Here is a 14,930-nt window from a genome sequence, read left to right as displayed (position 1 = left end):
GGTTGAGGCCAGATACATCAGACTCCATACAGCACTTTTACTTATAGGCTGTTTCATATTTTGTTTCTCCAAATTCCTATCATTCAGATTGCTGTTGCACTGTTGCCATTTGCATAAGGATAATTTTAGAAGTAGTTTCAGCTTTATTCTGCAAGTTGCACATTGTAGTTGACCATTGTGGTATCTCTGCTTCTCATTTTCAAGATTGTTCTGATACCAGATATCAAAGGCTTCTATCCTCTTTCTTTGTATACTAGTTATAATTCTCATTTTAATTGTATACAATGCCAAGTTTCAGACATACATTCAAGAGTAGCTTCATAATGCATAAATTCTGTACCTGAGGTAGTAAATATCTCTTAAAACAGTTTTACTTATTTAGTTCTCTGTAAATATTCCATCTGTGTTTCTTCCATCACAAATCATTTCACTAACCAGGTTGGAAAATTGATCCAGTTTTCTAAATCTGATGATACTTGCCAAGTCTGGCTTTATGTACACTTGTTTTTCATATTTTTGTTTGTTCTCTGATTATCAAGGACTTACTGGAGTGTTTTGTCTGTATTGATATGTAAGTACAGTTTAGGAAGTAGCTGGTGTGAAATGTATTATGTTTGGTTGGTGTATTGTCTCGGTTAAATACAGTGACGAAAGACTGAATTGGCAGAATAGCAATATGATCAGAACTACATGCATTTATTGCTACCAAAAGATCTGCAAATATAATTTACTCATAATAAATACATGAGACAACCACAGTGACGATAGCCTCAAAGTATAACACCTTGCAAATGCTGAAAATTTCACGATATTAGTGTTATTCTAATTAACATATCGTATTTGAATATTTGTAGTTTTGTTGAGTCCAAATACTGTATGTTTCATGTTGATTTGTGCATTGCATTAGTCAGATCTTTTCTTTATCTAAACGTAGAGGAATAAATTCCGTGAACATTCCAATAAGCCAAATTTAGATAGAGTTGAAGTAGGATTACAATTATTAATTTTATTCACCATTGTCAAACTGGACCTAAACAGGATCTTCATTAAACTTAGCAGTGATTACCCAAGCTTTTATATTTTCTTTAACTGTCTGACAAATATTAATTTTAATGGGCTTTCCTTTTATCATCTTTATTTTGAGTAAGTATAGAGCCAAAAGTTGATTAGCATTGTATACACTTAAGTGTTAAGTCTGCTCTTTGTCATTGTTCTTAGATACCCCTTCATAATCTAATGTATATAACATATTCTCTTTGAACCAAGATGTGCTTCAGTGTCTTTCTCTTTTTTCTAACCCTATTCTTTTCCCTCCCAGTATTCACTTAGTGTTGAAGTTCATAATCTCTTGGAGCTGAGGACAAAATCTCTCAAACATTACCTTAATATTGTTTCGATTGTACATTACTTGAATTATTCTGAAATTGTTAAATGTGAAACCAGTCCAGTTTTATTTATCTGTACAGGTAGGATATGTTTGTATGTTTTTATTTTATTTTTTTAAAATATTAATTTTGTGTCTAAATAAGTTCGCATTCATTTTAAAATGGGGAATTATTTCAAGGTTTACATCTTGAAGCCAACATAAAAAGATTAGTGTTTATTCAATGGTAAATTAAATGAATTCACTAGATGAAGCTTGCAATATTTAAAATTAACTATTTCCAGTAAACAAATTGATTACCTATATACAGCCCTGTCTTGTGTTCAGAGGATCTTTAAACTGCTCATTACTTCTAAAATGTAATAATCTAAGGAGGTGAAGTTGCTTTGCATCATTTCCATAAACTTTGTTTAAATACTTTACTTTTAAATTAGTTCAGTTTTGTTTGTTTGTTTGTTTGCTTTGTTATACGCATCAAATTTTGTCACTGAAAGTAGAAGCAAATGAAACTAGCACGTTGTTTCTTTACTTAGAATAGAATGTGCATTACTTCTTTTTTGTTTCCTATTACTATACAGCATATTACTTCATTTTGTATTGTTTGGCTTGTGTTTAGTCACCAAAAAATAATTGTTGTATATTCTACGTTTCATGAGGTGTTATTTGTTTGTGTTAATAAATTTTATAGTTATTAATAATGCATCTCTACTGTTTCTGAATAGGTAATGTTGCATGCTCTCTCATAGGCTACTATAGAAATTATCTCTTTAGTTGTGTACTCTGATTTGTATTCTTTTGTTCATTTGTAATATATGAATACAAATAGGGATAAAGAGTGTAATTTCTTAGCTCTTTTTTTTTTTGGTAGGTATTTTCAATGAGCTTGAGACATACCAAGAACACCTGGAAGAGTTAGGGAATAATTGAATAGATGCATGCAAAAACTGGCTAACCGTCAAATTTGTGAAAATTTAGATGCTACCACCTACTGTTAATGATTTAAACTACATTTACTGAAGTGGGCTACCATCAGGGAATTACCTATAAAAAAATACAAGGCTTCAAAGTTCTTCAGAAATCTAAATCATCTTGACAGAATATTGTAAATGATATAGATGTTGAATCCTATAGGGAATCTGAAATATTTGTCCCGAATATTGTAAAATCGAGCTGATTGTTTCTAAAAGTTTGCACATGTTGGCACCATGGTATCTGCAGGGTTTCAAACACTATGGAATTTGGGAGTCCATAATACATGTCTGTTTTGGTACGATGTTAATTCAGAATGGAATCAGAAATGCAGATATTATTTTCATTTCAATAATGCATTGCCTTAGAAGAGTATTCAGTGCAATAAATTAATGTAAATTATGAAGTGTTATACAGACATTTATTGTTTCTTATTGGCCATATTGTCTGTTTAAAAGCCAAGCAAAGATAGCTTCTGCTTTTCAAGGTGATGATAATTGAGGAGCTGGATGCAATAACAGCGTAAGTCCATGAATACCGTTTTCGAATTTCCTGGTCTCTTCACTACAACCCAGTCCCAGGTCTTAATTCGCTAGGGTGCCACTAGAGGTCAGGAGCTCACTAAAACCGGTACCATGCACTACACTGTTATTGCATGAGGCCTGCTTCACGAGCGGCATGTTCAGTTGCCGCCAATTCTTTGGCTGGAGAAAGATGTCAGCGAGTGGAAGAGAAGGTTTTGTGGTTGGTGCCGATATTTCTATTGACAAAAGGGTTGATGTTCTTTCACTAATGAAATACTTAAAACCTGAAAATGTTGAGTGGTATGCGAAAGTCATGCCGGTGAGTAATGATTCCCTAGAGTCTGCTAATGCAGCATGTGAAGATGAATCATCCTGATTTTGATCATTGATGCAGTATTTGAGTATATCAAACCAGTAAGACACACTATGTCTAAATCCCAATTATATTTTGTGATCTGTTGTCTTGTTTCTTTTCTTTTCTTTTAGGTTTAGAGAATCACTTTGTAAATGAAAATAGGAAAGTTTCTAATTTTATAACATTTCAAATATTTTTGGGGGAGGGGGACAATTACCGTAGGCTAATACCATAGTTGGGGAGAGCACTGTAACAAACCTTTCTCGGTCCTTTACGCAATTAACAACAAAAGTTGAATGTTAAATAAAGAATAAATTTAATTTTTTACCTTTCTTAGCTGACAAATTTGTGTTTTTTTTTAAGGAATTTGTTCTTAATTTTAGTAAGTTTAGACATTTTGGCGAAATGAGGTGGGATAAACTGCCACTTTTGTTCCTCTATAGTGGGTGATCATGCTTTCCTAACTCCCTGATCAATACTGGTGTATGGCAAAATATAATATTTGTGCTCTTCGTGCAATAACGGTGTATAAAAGGAAATTTTAAATAACTCTGTTGTTCTTATTAGCTAACAGATCAATAAAATTCTTTGGGAAATACATTTCCTGGTTCTTTTAAATGTCTTAAAATGAAATTCAGGTTGATTCCTAATATTACTTTTAACTCAGAACATTTATAAACTTCAAGCTTCTGTTTCTCAAAGTAACGTAAATCTTCTTACGCTGTAATTTCATCCAACTCCTCAATTTATGTAAACGTAATCAAAGTTCTACCAGTGGTAGTTACAGAAAACACAAAAAGAATGCCAGAAACCAGAAAAGAATTGTTCTTTCATTTTCGTGCACACTACGCTGTAATAACAACACTAAGTCACTCACTACATCGCTGTAGTCTTCATAATCTGTAAAGCGGTCTTTTTCTGCTTCACTGTCGCAACCACGGCCTTATATGACCTCACTACCCCAGTATTCATCTTGCGAGACTGGGCGAAACCGTGGGAAAACCCCATCCAAGGCACTTGGTCGTCTTTGTCGGATACCAATTATGTGCTCCACATAGATGTCGCACGTGAAGCTAATTGTGTCAGACACACATAATTTCTTGAATAGGTTAAGATATTTCTTGCTACAGATGGAACGTAGCACTTTATCATTTGCTGGGTCCCGAGATCCCAATGACCCACTTAAGATGGCATCCACCTCCACCGATGTAAACCGTGCACAAAGAGCAGTCGCCAAGGTAGCGTATTTCTCTTTATTGTCCTGTCTGACATCTTCAGAGGCAGATTTTCTGTTGTCAAATGGTGTAGGTATGTGTAACACTAAGGCTCTACCATCCGTTACAATAACCAGGTCTGGGCACAACCAAGTTATCACTGAAGATACTCTATTTTGTAGCAGCTGCCCTTCTAACTCTGGAGACTACAGCGTTGTGTCTCTGCAGGTACAATGCAGACTATCTCGTGGAATGATTAGCTACATGAGGCACGGTCTCGTTCTCATAGATGCATCTCCTACACTTCTTGTTGCCATCAGATGTTGATTGGCGACTCCCATTGAGCGGTAGTAAATTCAGCCTTGCTCGGTGGATAAATCTCCAGTCTGCAAATCTAGTAAACAGACTGGTCCTCAAGAAGTGGAAGCTAGCTGTGTCTGCAGCTACGCATTCCATTACTTTTCCTTGATTGGGCAGGTTGATCAATCTATTAAGGTGCTTAGACTGGAGGTTTGTTCTAAGACATGTCTTTAGCACCTTATGTCGACCGTTGTTGAACAAGGTTTTATCACTGGTGTTAACAGATGGTATAAAGTCCTCCATGTTCAATGTTATCTGATTTCTTCTCGATGCCTTACGAGCTTGAGTCCAGACAGATTGCAGTAGATTAGAGTTCCATCTGAACTCTCTCACGTTGTGGCCGTTTAAGTACACAGACACATCATCATAAGGAACAGGTCTTTTGGATAAGGTCTTAAGGTCCTCTGTGCAAGCTCAGCTATGCATAAATCGGTTGATGTAAGGAGCTTGAATGCATTGTCGATTAGATAATAGTCATTCTCTGCAACCAGTAAACCAATACATCCAGACTTCATGGGGCCATAAAAGTAGTCGTTGCTGGCCTCTTGCAAAAGGTCAAGGGTCTTCTTAACCTCGGCCTTAATAATATTGTCAAGTTTCGACCATTCGCCCTTTTGGTGTTGGGCATTCCTCATTAGGAATTGAAGTGGCGGATAGAAGAAGGCCTTTTAGGCATCGATCCTTTGCCAAGGAGCCAGCTTAGAATGTAAGATCTTCTGTGTTGTACAGATGAGATCAACTAGTTCTTTGGTATTGGACAAGATGTGAAATCCAACAGGTTTCCCAAGGAACTTCTCAAACTCACTATCTTTCAAAGCCTTTAGTTCTTCATTATCAGTTTTGAAAATGGAGTTTCTCATTCCTATAGCGGAAGGACTTTGAAGTCTTATGTTGATTTTCTTCGACAAAGTGTTGATGGCATTGATGTTGTTTTGTAACTTTGGATCGTCAGATAAAAGTATGATGTCATCAGCATAGGCGAGAATCTGATGGTCTGTATTCTCACTTTCAGTAGCTCTAATTATGGGTTCAATTACAAGGTTAGAGAAGTCCACTCATAGGAAAACGTTTTCTTACTCCGCATTCGATGTAAATGTTGTCTGTGACCCCATTTTCAGTCTGTATATGGGTGGAAGAACCCATATACGTATCTTTGATAATCATCTTGAGTTTTATGCCAGCTCAAGGGCCGCAAAGATCGCATCATGCGGCACAGAGCCAAAAGCATTTGAGAATCCAGCCAAGCCCCTAGGAACTGACCTTTCTCACATCTTGTCTTATCAACTTTAATTTTGAGCATGAAGTTATGCTCAAAAACTCGGTCATGTGCGCTGGCACTAAAACTTTGTTATCCATCATTCAGGTGGTTATTCTACTAGGTAACACACCTGAGTATAGCTTATAAATGGTCCGCACGATGGTAATAGGCCGCCAGTTGGTGATGTCGTGCGGATTACCTTTCTTGAATTTTAAGATTGTGACGGACTGCTTCCAGTCACTAGAGATCTCCTCATATATTAGGCCAGATGTTAAATATTCTGGCCAGCAGTGTACAGGTAGGATCAACCGTTTTCCCGTGCTTGTAAGTAAGATGATCATCCCCTGGAGCTTTGTTTTCACATTTTTTTAGGCGACTTTGTACTTCATGCAGCATGATTCTGGTGGTACTCGCGCATGAAATATTCTCTGGTGGTCGAGATTTTTTTTTTTTTCTAGTGGCTTTACGTCGCAGCGACACAGATTGGTCTTATGGCAGTGATGGACTAGGAAAGGGCTAAGAGTTGGAAAGAAGCGGCCATGGCATTTATTGAGGTACAGTCCCAACATTTGCCTCGTGTGAAAGTGGGAAACCACGAAAAACCATCTTCAGGGCTGCTGACAGTGGAATTCAAACCCACTATCTCCCGGATGCAAGCTCACAGCTGCGCTCCCCTAACTGCATGCCCAACTCGCCCAGTAGGTTCAGAAAATCAGATAAGCTGCTTGCCTTTCCCTTAGCAGTCTCTTGAAAATGTTGCGTCACAGTCTCATTATCTATGTTATACCTTCTTCGTCTCCCAGGATAAGCCGCATAGCTTTCCTTCTATTGTTCCTATATAAAAATTGAATGTACTTCAGATCTTCAGGGTCTTTTTTCTTCTGTGATGAGTTACCTTAGTGGACTGGGATTTTAACACTGTTCTGAGCCTCCTCGGTGACTTTTTGAAGAATCCCTTCAAATCTCTGCCAGTTGGTGTCAGAGGTTCCTTCCCAAAGTATAGCATCTAAAGCAGGAACGTGGACGTGGAGAGGTGACTTGTCATCCACGTCAATAGCAATGAGATCTTCTTGGCCAGGCTGACTGTCACCATTATGAACTTTATTCTCGTCGTCATCAGCTATCGGGTTCAAACCCTCTCGAGGTAAGGCATTCTCCTTGCATGCGCAAGATGGTGGGAGAGTCAGATACTCGGGAGGTGTACCATGCAACTCCGTCAAGGTCAAGTCATTTTCAGAAATGGTGTAAGTTTTTGAACGATTGAGTAAAAAGTCAATGTCAGGAGTTTGATTGAGAATTAAGTCATCGTCATGACCAGTATTGATGTCAACAGAGTTGTTAGAGGGAGCCGTGGCTGGTCCAGACGTTGTTGGCACCAGGTGGCTGTCACTATCACAGCCCTTCTGTGTTTGATGGTACACAGGAACGTCGCCTGATCCGATTTCCACAAGATTGCATGGGCTCAGGATTGGTGCGGGCATAGCTAAGAACTCGGCCCATTCCGTTGCAGGCACAGCACTCGCTTCAGCCTGTTCCGGTGCTGGCACAGCTGGATCGTCAACCCGTTCACTTCTTTCCTGTGCGGGCACTGCTAATACCTCAGCCCATTCTGCTGCGGGCACAGCTAGGACTTCAGCCCGATCTGAATTTTGAAGTCCACCACCCCTCGTTTTGCGACTCTTCCTCGTAGCCACCTTCGGGAGGACCACATCATTCTTGCTGCGTGCTTGCTGGTCATGGTTCCACTGCACATGGTTCCTCAGCCCCCCCCCCCCCCCGAAGTCGGGAACGTCTGCTCACACTGCGTTCAGGCATATGCAAACATGGTAGTGCTCTCATGAGCTCACCGTAAAGTTCTGTGGAGTAGAGGATCCACATGAGTGATTAGAAGGACGGAGGCTTAACTCACATCAACATTTACAGCAAAAATTGTAGAAGTGATACGTAGGCTTCCTCTCCAAATGTATTTCTGAGGACCTCCTCGTAGTCTTCCTTGAAGGTTGACCGCAGTTCAGCTCAGTGCAGTCAAAATACTCTGCTACGGGATGTTGGACAAGCAAAGTATTTCCTCGGCACTGTATAGGAAGGAGATGTTCATTCTCTATATCATGATTAACCTGTAACTTACACATACACTAAGAAAATAGTAAAATGTAAATTACAAATTGGATACTTATCCGGTTAATGAAGCTCATAATCCTTGTGTAAGTGTTGTCTCACTGCCGGTTGCTAGGCAACCCTGCGTTGGTGTAGTGCACTTGCTCATCCAGTCAAATAGCTGACTCAGTAAGGCAGCTTCAGGTTCCTAGGCAACTGAGTTAGTGCATCTATTTCATTGTTTCCATGGTATCTAGATATAAAACAAAATGGGGGTTAGTTAGGGCAATAATAAATGACCAAAATTCAGTGAGTTACACGCTTCTGCGAGTTATCTATGGATCAGATATGTAAATAGACAAAATGGAGGAACTTAGGGCACAAAAATATATCAAAAAACACAGTTAAATACTAATAAAACGGCCACAAATACATGAGATAACATTGGTATATACTTAATACCCTTAAAATAACACAAATGCTCCCTGGAAACTGTGAATTAAAGCGTACAACTCATAGATTAGCACATAAAGTCACACAGGCAAACGACACATGATCTTCCACAGAGACTACACTTTGATCTTGGCCTAAAAAGCCTTTTTTGTGTTCCATTCACCTCTGTCGCTGAGTATGTTTACTCACGCTCCACGAGAGGAGTGCGGAACTGCGACATTCGTGTATCCGAGGTTCGAATCCCAGTGCTGAGAGCAGTTATCCTGAGCGTGGTTTTATCGTGGGTTTTTCCATATTCTCTCCAGACAAATACTGGGATAGTACCTTATTTCAAGTCCTCCAGCACCTGCCCAATGACGACAACCGGCTATCATTTGAAGAATCTTTCTTGAATGGTCTGGATTATGATTAAGTGGCATCTGAACATAATTTGTCCCACCTCCTGTTGCGGTTATGAATAAAATGGTTAAAGTTGTTTGCCAATGATAAAGTAAAGCTACTTCTTTCACATGAAAACCAAAGATATGTTCCTTCTAATTTTTTTTTTTTTTCCATCAGTGTGAAAGTCTCTTTTTCTCCAACTTAAGAAAAAGATGGTTAGCCCATTTTTTTGCATGCATCCATTCAATTGGAGTTGAATGTTTGCAATCAGCATAATTTTATCACTTGTATTTATCATATAATATCAATCAAGCACATTTTTTAAAATCTTGCACATCGGGGCGATACCCACCATTCCCGCTCAGTGAGATTGTCCCCGGAGTGCTCATTCACTGTGTCTCCCTCTTCTGGGGAGACCATGCAGATTGAACCACTCATCATCATGGACGGTGATGACAATACTGACGACAGCAAAAACTGGCAGGTAGTGGACAGAAAGAAAGACAAGAAATTGTCCTAATTTTGTTGCACTGCTACTCCACACCATGACACTATTCCATAGTCTGCCTACAGGAATACCATGTGACACCTAGATATGACACGTCTTTTTTGAGAGGTTATTGTCTTGTTGATGGCGGGCCGACTGCGGGTGTTTGTGCCCTAGTCCACTCCAACATCTTCAATGACAAAGTACCTATGTGATCATCGACAGGCAAGATGGCCAATCTTATTACATTTAAGCATCTGCGCGCTAAGGCCCACCTTTTAATTAGAGAAAGTAAGAAAGTTACGTGATAAAAGTATGTATTCCATTATGGTACATACTCCGTCATCACAAGTGTGGATAAGATAAGGTAGCACAGCTGATTGAACTAACTGACCCTGATATTATTGATTTTGTGAATGCTAACAAGAATGAAGATGATGAACAACGAGGCATTGCAGAACCAAAGGAGAAAAGGATGACTCACAGTGAAAGATTAAGCACATTGGAAATGGCATTAACCTACGTTGAGCGACAGCTGGGAGCAAGCACAACGGAGGTGTTGATTTTTCGTGCTGCCTCTGTGGATCCGTGGTAGAGTGTCGGCCTTTGGATCCCAAGACAGTGGGTTCAAACCCGGCAGAGGTAGTCTGATTTTTGAAGGGCGGAAAATAGTCAATTCGACGCTCCATGTCGTATGATGTTGGCATGTAAAAGATCTCTGGTGACACATTTGGTCTTTACGCGACAAAATTAATTAAATCTCAGCCATTCGGTCTGCTATCTAGTAGGCCTAGGATAAAACAGAACATTGAAATTGACAAGCAGACAGCCAGATGGCGTCAAATTGGAATTCCTGCACATGGTAGCTGAGACCATACGATTATTATTATTATTATTATTATTATTATTATTATTATTATTATTATTATTATTATTATTATTATTATTATGTTATTATTTTAATTTTTGTCGATGGTGGGATCTCGCAGTAACAAAACGTGAATCAGCAGGCAAGCAGACATATTGATATTTAAATAAATAGAGTACTGTAAAACATGTCATTATTTTAATAATATATTTTAGCCTTCCTGTTTGTTTTGGTGCATTTTCAAAGCTATTCTGTATCATCCGACATTTTCGGTGATCCCACATACTCCAGGTCCTGTTTAAGTCGGATAATCAAGACTCTACTGTACCTTAAAATGCAGGATGGTTGGTCATTCTAGGCACAATCAGTGTGGTCTTCACTGCCATTCAAATGCAAGAACATTTTAAGGAACCAACATCTATAAATGATGTTTACAGATCTTGTGTAAGTTTTGTACTCTGTAAAAATAAGCAGCTCTTTTGAGGTCATCTGCCAAAATACATAAAATACTTTGATACACTACAACATGAGTGCTTCGAGTGAAAGCAGAAAGTCTTTATATCTACAGTTGGAAATTATTTGGAAAGAAGATTTATTTACACTAAAGCAAGTACATGATGAAACCACAAATTCAATCAAAAATAAACAGAGAGCTGAATATGTGTGGAATTTAAACAAATATATTCAAGAGGGTGAACAAATTGTTTGGATCGATCAGACTAATTTCAGTTTGTTTTTTCGCCAAAGTAGAGTCTGCACCCTTGCTGCTTTGAGAGCTGTCCAGCAAATGCCACCAGCAAGAGGACCAAATGTTCACCTCATTACAGCAATTTCAATGGTAGGCATTGTGATGATGGAGACAAGGAGGAGCTCATTCATAGCTGTGTCAGCAAATAATTGGGAAGAGATGGGCAACCAACTCAACAAGTTAGTGATAGTGTGTGATAACGCACCATGCCACACAAGATTGGAAACCATGTTTTATGGCACTGGAGCAACACTGTTGCAGTTGGCACCATATTCACCCCTACTCGATCCCAATGAGGCAATATGGGCCAAAGTAAAATCCTACATCAAGACCCATTTCATAGTATCTCTTGTTGCAGCTCCTGGAGCTCAAGTGCAAAGACTTGTCTACTTAGAGAAAGTTATTGACCAAGCGAAAAATACCATTACGAAGTGGAGGGGGGAGGTTGTGGTTGTGCAGCACATATACTACTGTTCATCACTGTGCAGCTTTGGTAATGGAAGACATGCCAGTAGGTTGTTAAAAGCTTTGAATAACTATCTTTAATGAGTGGATATATATCAGCTATCATGTCTTAGAAAAATCTTAATTGGCAGCAATGATGATGTGGTAAAAGTGGTCTCGGAAGTGGTAGGAAATGACAAGTGTAAACAAACTTTGGATTACAAAGAAGAAAAGACCAAATCCAAAGAAGAATACGTATGACGTAAGTAGTACTGGGATTTTGAATTTGGTATTAAGTCTTCCTTTTCAGAACTGCCTAACTAGGAATTGTTTGCAAGAGAAAGCATATGTTAAACATTATTTGTTCTTTAAGGTAATTTGAATATCATTGTTTTAATACATACTAAGCCATAGCTTTCCTGTATTAAAACTACAGTAGTGAGTGATTACCTACATGGCATGCCGAAAATAGTTTATAATTCAGTGTGCAAAACTTCAGTTATGAGTCGGCTGCCCTGAAGGTAGTTTTCCATGGTTTCCCATTTTCATACTAGGTAAATGCTGCATCTGTACCTTAATTAAGGCCATGGTCGCTTCCTTCGCACTCCTATCCCTTTCCTATCCCATCATCTCCGTAAGACCTATCTGTGCCTGTGCAACGTAAGGCAACTTGTAAAAAAAGAAAAATCAGTTTTGAGTTACTTGAATAATGATTCTTGGTAGTACTAATGGTCTGTTACTGATGTTTTCTAAAATACATGTGACACTTTCTGAATTACAGTTGATTAATCTGAATTACAGCTGATCAATCTGAATTTTCTGAATTACATTTGGTTAATCTGAATTACAGTTGACATGTTCTGAATATCTGTTTGTTTTCTGATTTACAACTGGAAAAGTTGTAGTTATATGTGGTGGATAATTGAGTACACATAAGTGTAATGTTCTGTGTAACTTTGAGTTGAAGAAAAATATTTTACATCTAGCCTTGAAATATCCTTAGACATATCAAATGATTGAAGTAAAAGAAATTCAAGTTATAGAAAACACATTAAAAAAAATAAAAAAAAGATTCTATCAGGAAACAAAGATGCCTTCGAGACCAAACATTCAAATTACAGAAGTTTGACTGTATTTGACATTTTTACAATACTATTATTCTTAGCTGAAAGAAGATTTTATTCAAATACAGTATCATCATAGCAGTTTTGTAGGTATTGTAACCACTGGATGCTTCATTTACTTAAATATTTTGGATAGATTAAGTGCTGTTTTTGTTGTTCCACTTTGATTAAAAGTATTGCATTTTAAACTGGTTATCCTTCATACTCTTCTGTTGCTTAGAAATCTGTGAGTGTGGTATAAAATCTTTGTATTCCTTTGCAGGTTTACCACGTACAAGAAGGAAAGAACAAGAATCCTCGGTTTTTTGACGAGGAGCTTGAGGAACACCAGCCTTTTCCCACATTAAAACAAGCTTTGGATGGCTTGGATCCTCATGTTGGCTTCAATGTGGAAATCAAATGGACCATGCAGTTGAAGGTTATTATCTTGTCGTATGACATATCCGTTTAATTTGTATAATGCTTATTGTGACAGTGTGTGTACTCATTGTTTTTATTATCTTTCAGGATGGCTCTTTTGAACTCTATCATCCATTTGACTTAAATCTGTATCTGGATATTGTCCTAAAAGTAGTTCTACAACATGCAGGCAATCGAAAAATAATATTCTCTTGTTTTCATCCAGATATATGTACTATGTAAGTTCTAACATTTTGTTATTATGCATGCATAAAATTCCTGATATTTTAAAAATTAAGATTCATAAATGGCTGGTGATTAGAGAAAGTTGTATCTTGCACAGTGCTGTCAGATGAATAATTTTACTTCTTTACAATTTCTGTGGTTAGGATATGTCAATAGACATGTTTCATCCATAATGTAATTTACTGTAATGGGTTTATTTGGATATATACTTGATCAAATGACGTGGACTTTCAGAGTCTTTTGTTCAAGCATTCTGTATTATGTTGAAAAACTTAATTTCCTTTTACCCCTCAGTTTAGATTATTCCACCAATTAACTAACAATTTTATCTGAAGATTCAGTTTGATTATTATTCTGTGTTGTCAAGCATATGTGTAAAGTGCTCTCTGAGTCTCATGCTATCAGTCTGACAAGGAAAGGCACAATCTGTCCTGAGTATTACACAACCAGAGTAGGTGGAAATGATAGAGCATAGGCTAGCCACATATTATGTGCAATGGACGAATGGGGAACAGAGAAAAAAGAGTGGAAACTGTGATAGCAATTCAAATTGGGCGTGATTTATTCCTACAAAGAACACTTGGTGCAATGCATAAGCACTGTCAGTATGGTCTCAGCAGTCCCGTTCACTTTAATGTACAGTATAATGAAAACGAACAAGAATATGATAGATTTGTAAAATGTAATATGAAATGAGCTGACCGCGTATGAGAAATTAAATAATGAAGGTTTAGAGGCTCTATGAAATGAAGTTAAAGAAGAGATGTGTTTATTCAAAGATTAATTATAAATACTATACGCCATATTATGAGACACATGAATACTACCCATTACGTGCATGACTATTTGACAGTTTGTGGGCCTGATGCTCGCTGCTGCAAAAAATGTGCGAGCCAGAGAGTAGGCTGTGCTGTACGTGTAGTGATTTCTCGCAGTGTGAACATCTAATAAACACTGGGAGCTCAATGCATCGACTGTGCAATCATCAGTGAACCACCTTGAAAGCAATATTGTAATGGCTGTAGGTGGCCACACTTGCAAAAGGCATATTAATCAAGTTCTTGAATGTGGTACTGTAAATTGGTAATGAAAAAAATGAAAGAAGAACTGATCAGCTCCTCAAAACTGAAAGAAGAATTATCAGAACTTGCATAAATAAAAAGTACCATGTTGAAGGAGTCTGGAGAATCCTCCGTAATGAAACTGTCTATCAAGAGATTGACCCAGTTACCAGCATGATGAAGAAGAAAAAAATCTCTTATTTCTTCACATCTTATGATTACCAGAAAACAGGATTTTGTGACAACTAGTGATGAGAAATTTGGGAAATAAGACAGGAGGGCATTGAATCAAAGAAATTAAAGAGGATCTCAAAACAGTTGGACTCAAAATTACAGGTGCAGAGAACAAGAATAAAATTACTACCCTTCTTAAGTATCACAAATTTTCAACTGAAATGATGCACAGAAGGCTTGTGGAGATTTCAGACGAATTAAGAACACTGTAATCAGAACGAATGAAGAAGTACTGGGCAAATAAGAAGAATCAAACAGTACAACTTTTAAAGAAAACGTGTACATGGAAGACTCAAGTGGTCCAATGTGGCCAATAAAGTTAAT

At 37.8% G+C, this 14,930-nt stretch overlaps 1 protein-coding gene across 2 annotated transcripts in view; it reads left to right on the top strand.

Annotated features, from left to right (window-relative positions):
- LOC136871803 (glycerophosphocholine phosphodiesterase GPCPD1) overlaps positions 1–14,930 on the top strand; it is a 432,261-nt gene that overhangs the window by 358,327 nt on the left and 59,004 nt on the right. For both annotated transcript variants that reach the window (XM_067145405.2, XM_067145404.2), the window contains exons 10-11: positions 12,929–13,084; positions 13,174–13,304. In XM_067145405.2, coding sequence (XP_067001506.2) covers positions 12,929–13,084; positions 13,174–13,304 — 287 coding nt within the window. The remainder of the gene's footprint in view (positions 1–12,928; positions 13,085–13,173; positions 13,305–14,930) is intronic.

Source organism: Anabrus simplex, chromosome 4 (genome assembly GCF_040414725.1).
Source record: "Anabrus simplex isolate iqAnaSimp1 chromosome 4, ASM4041472v1, whole genome shotgun sequence".
Classification (NCBI taxonomy): Eukaryota; Metazoa; Arthropoda; class Insecta; order Orthoptera; family Tettigoniidae; genus Anabrus; species Anabrus simplex.
This window is presented reverse-complemented; position numbering and strand designations above follow the sequence as displayed.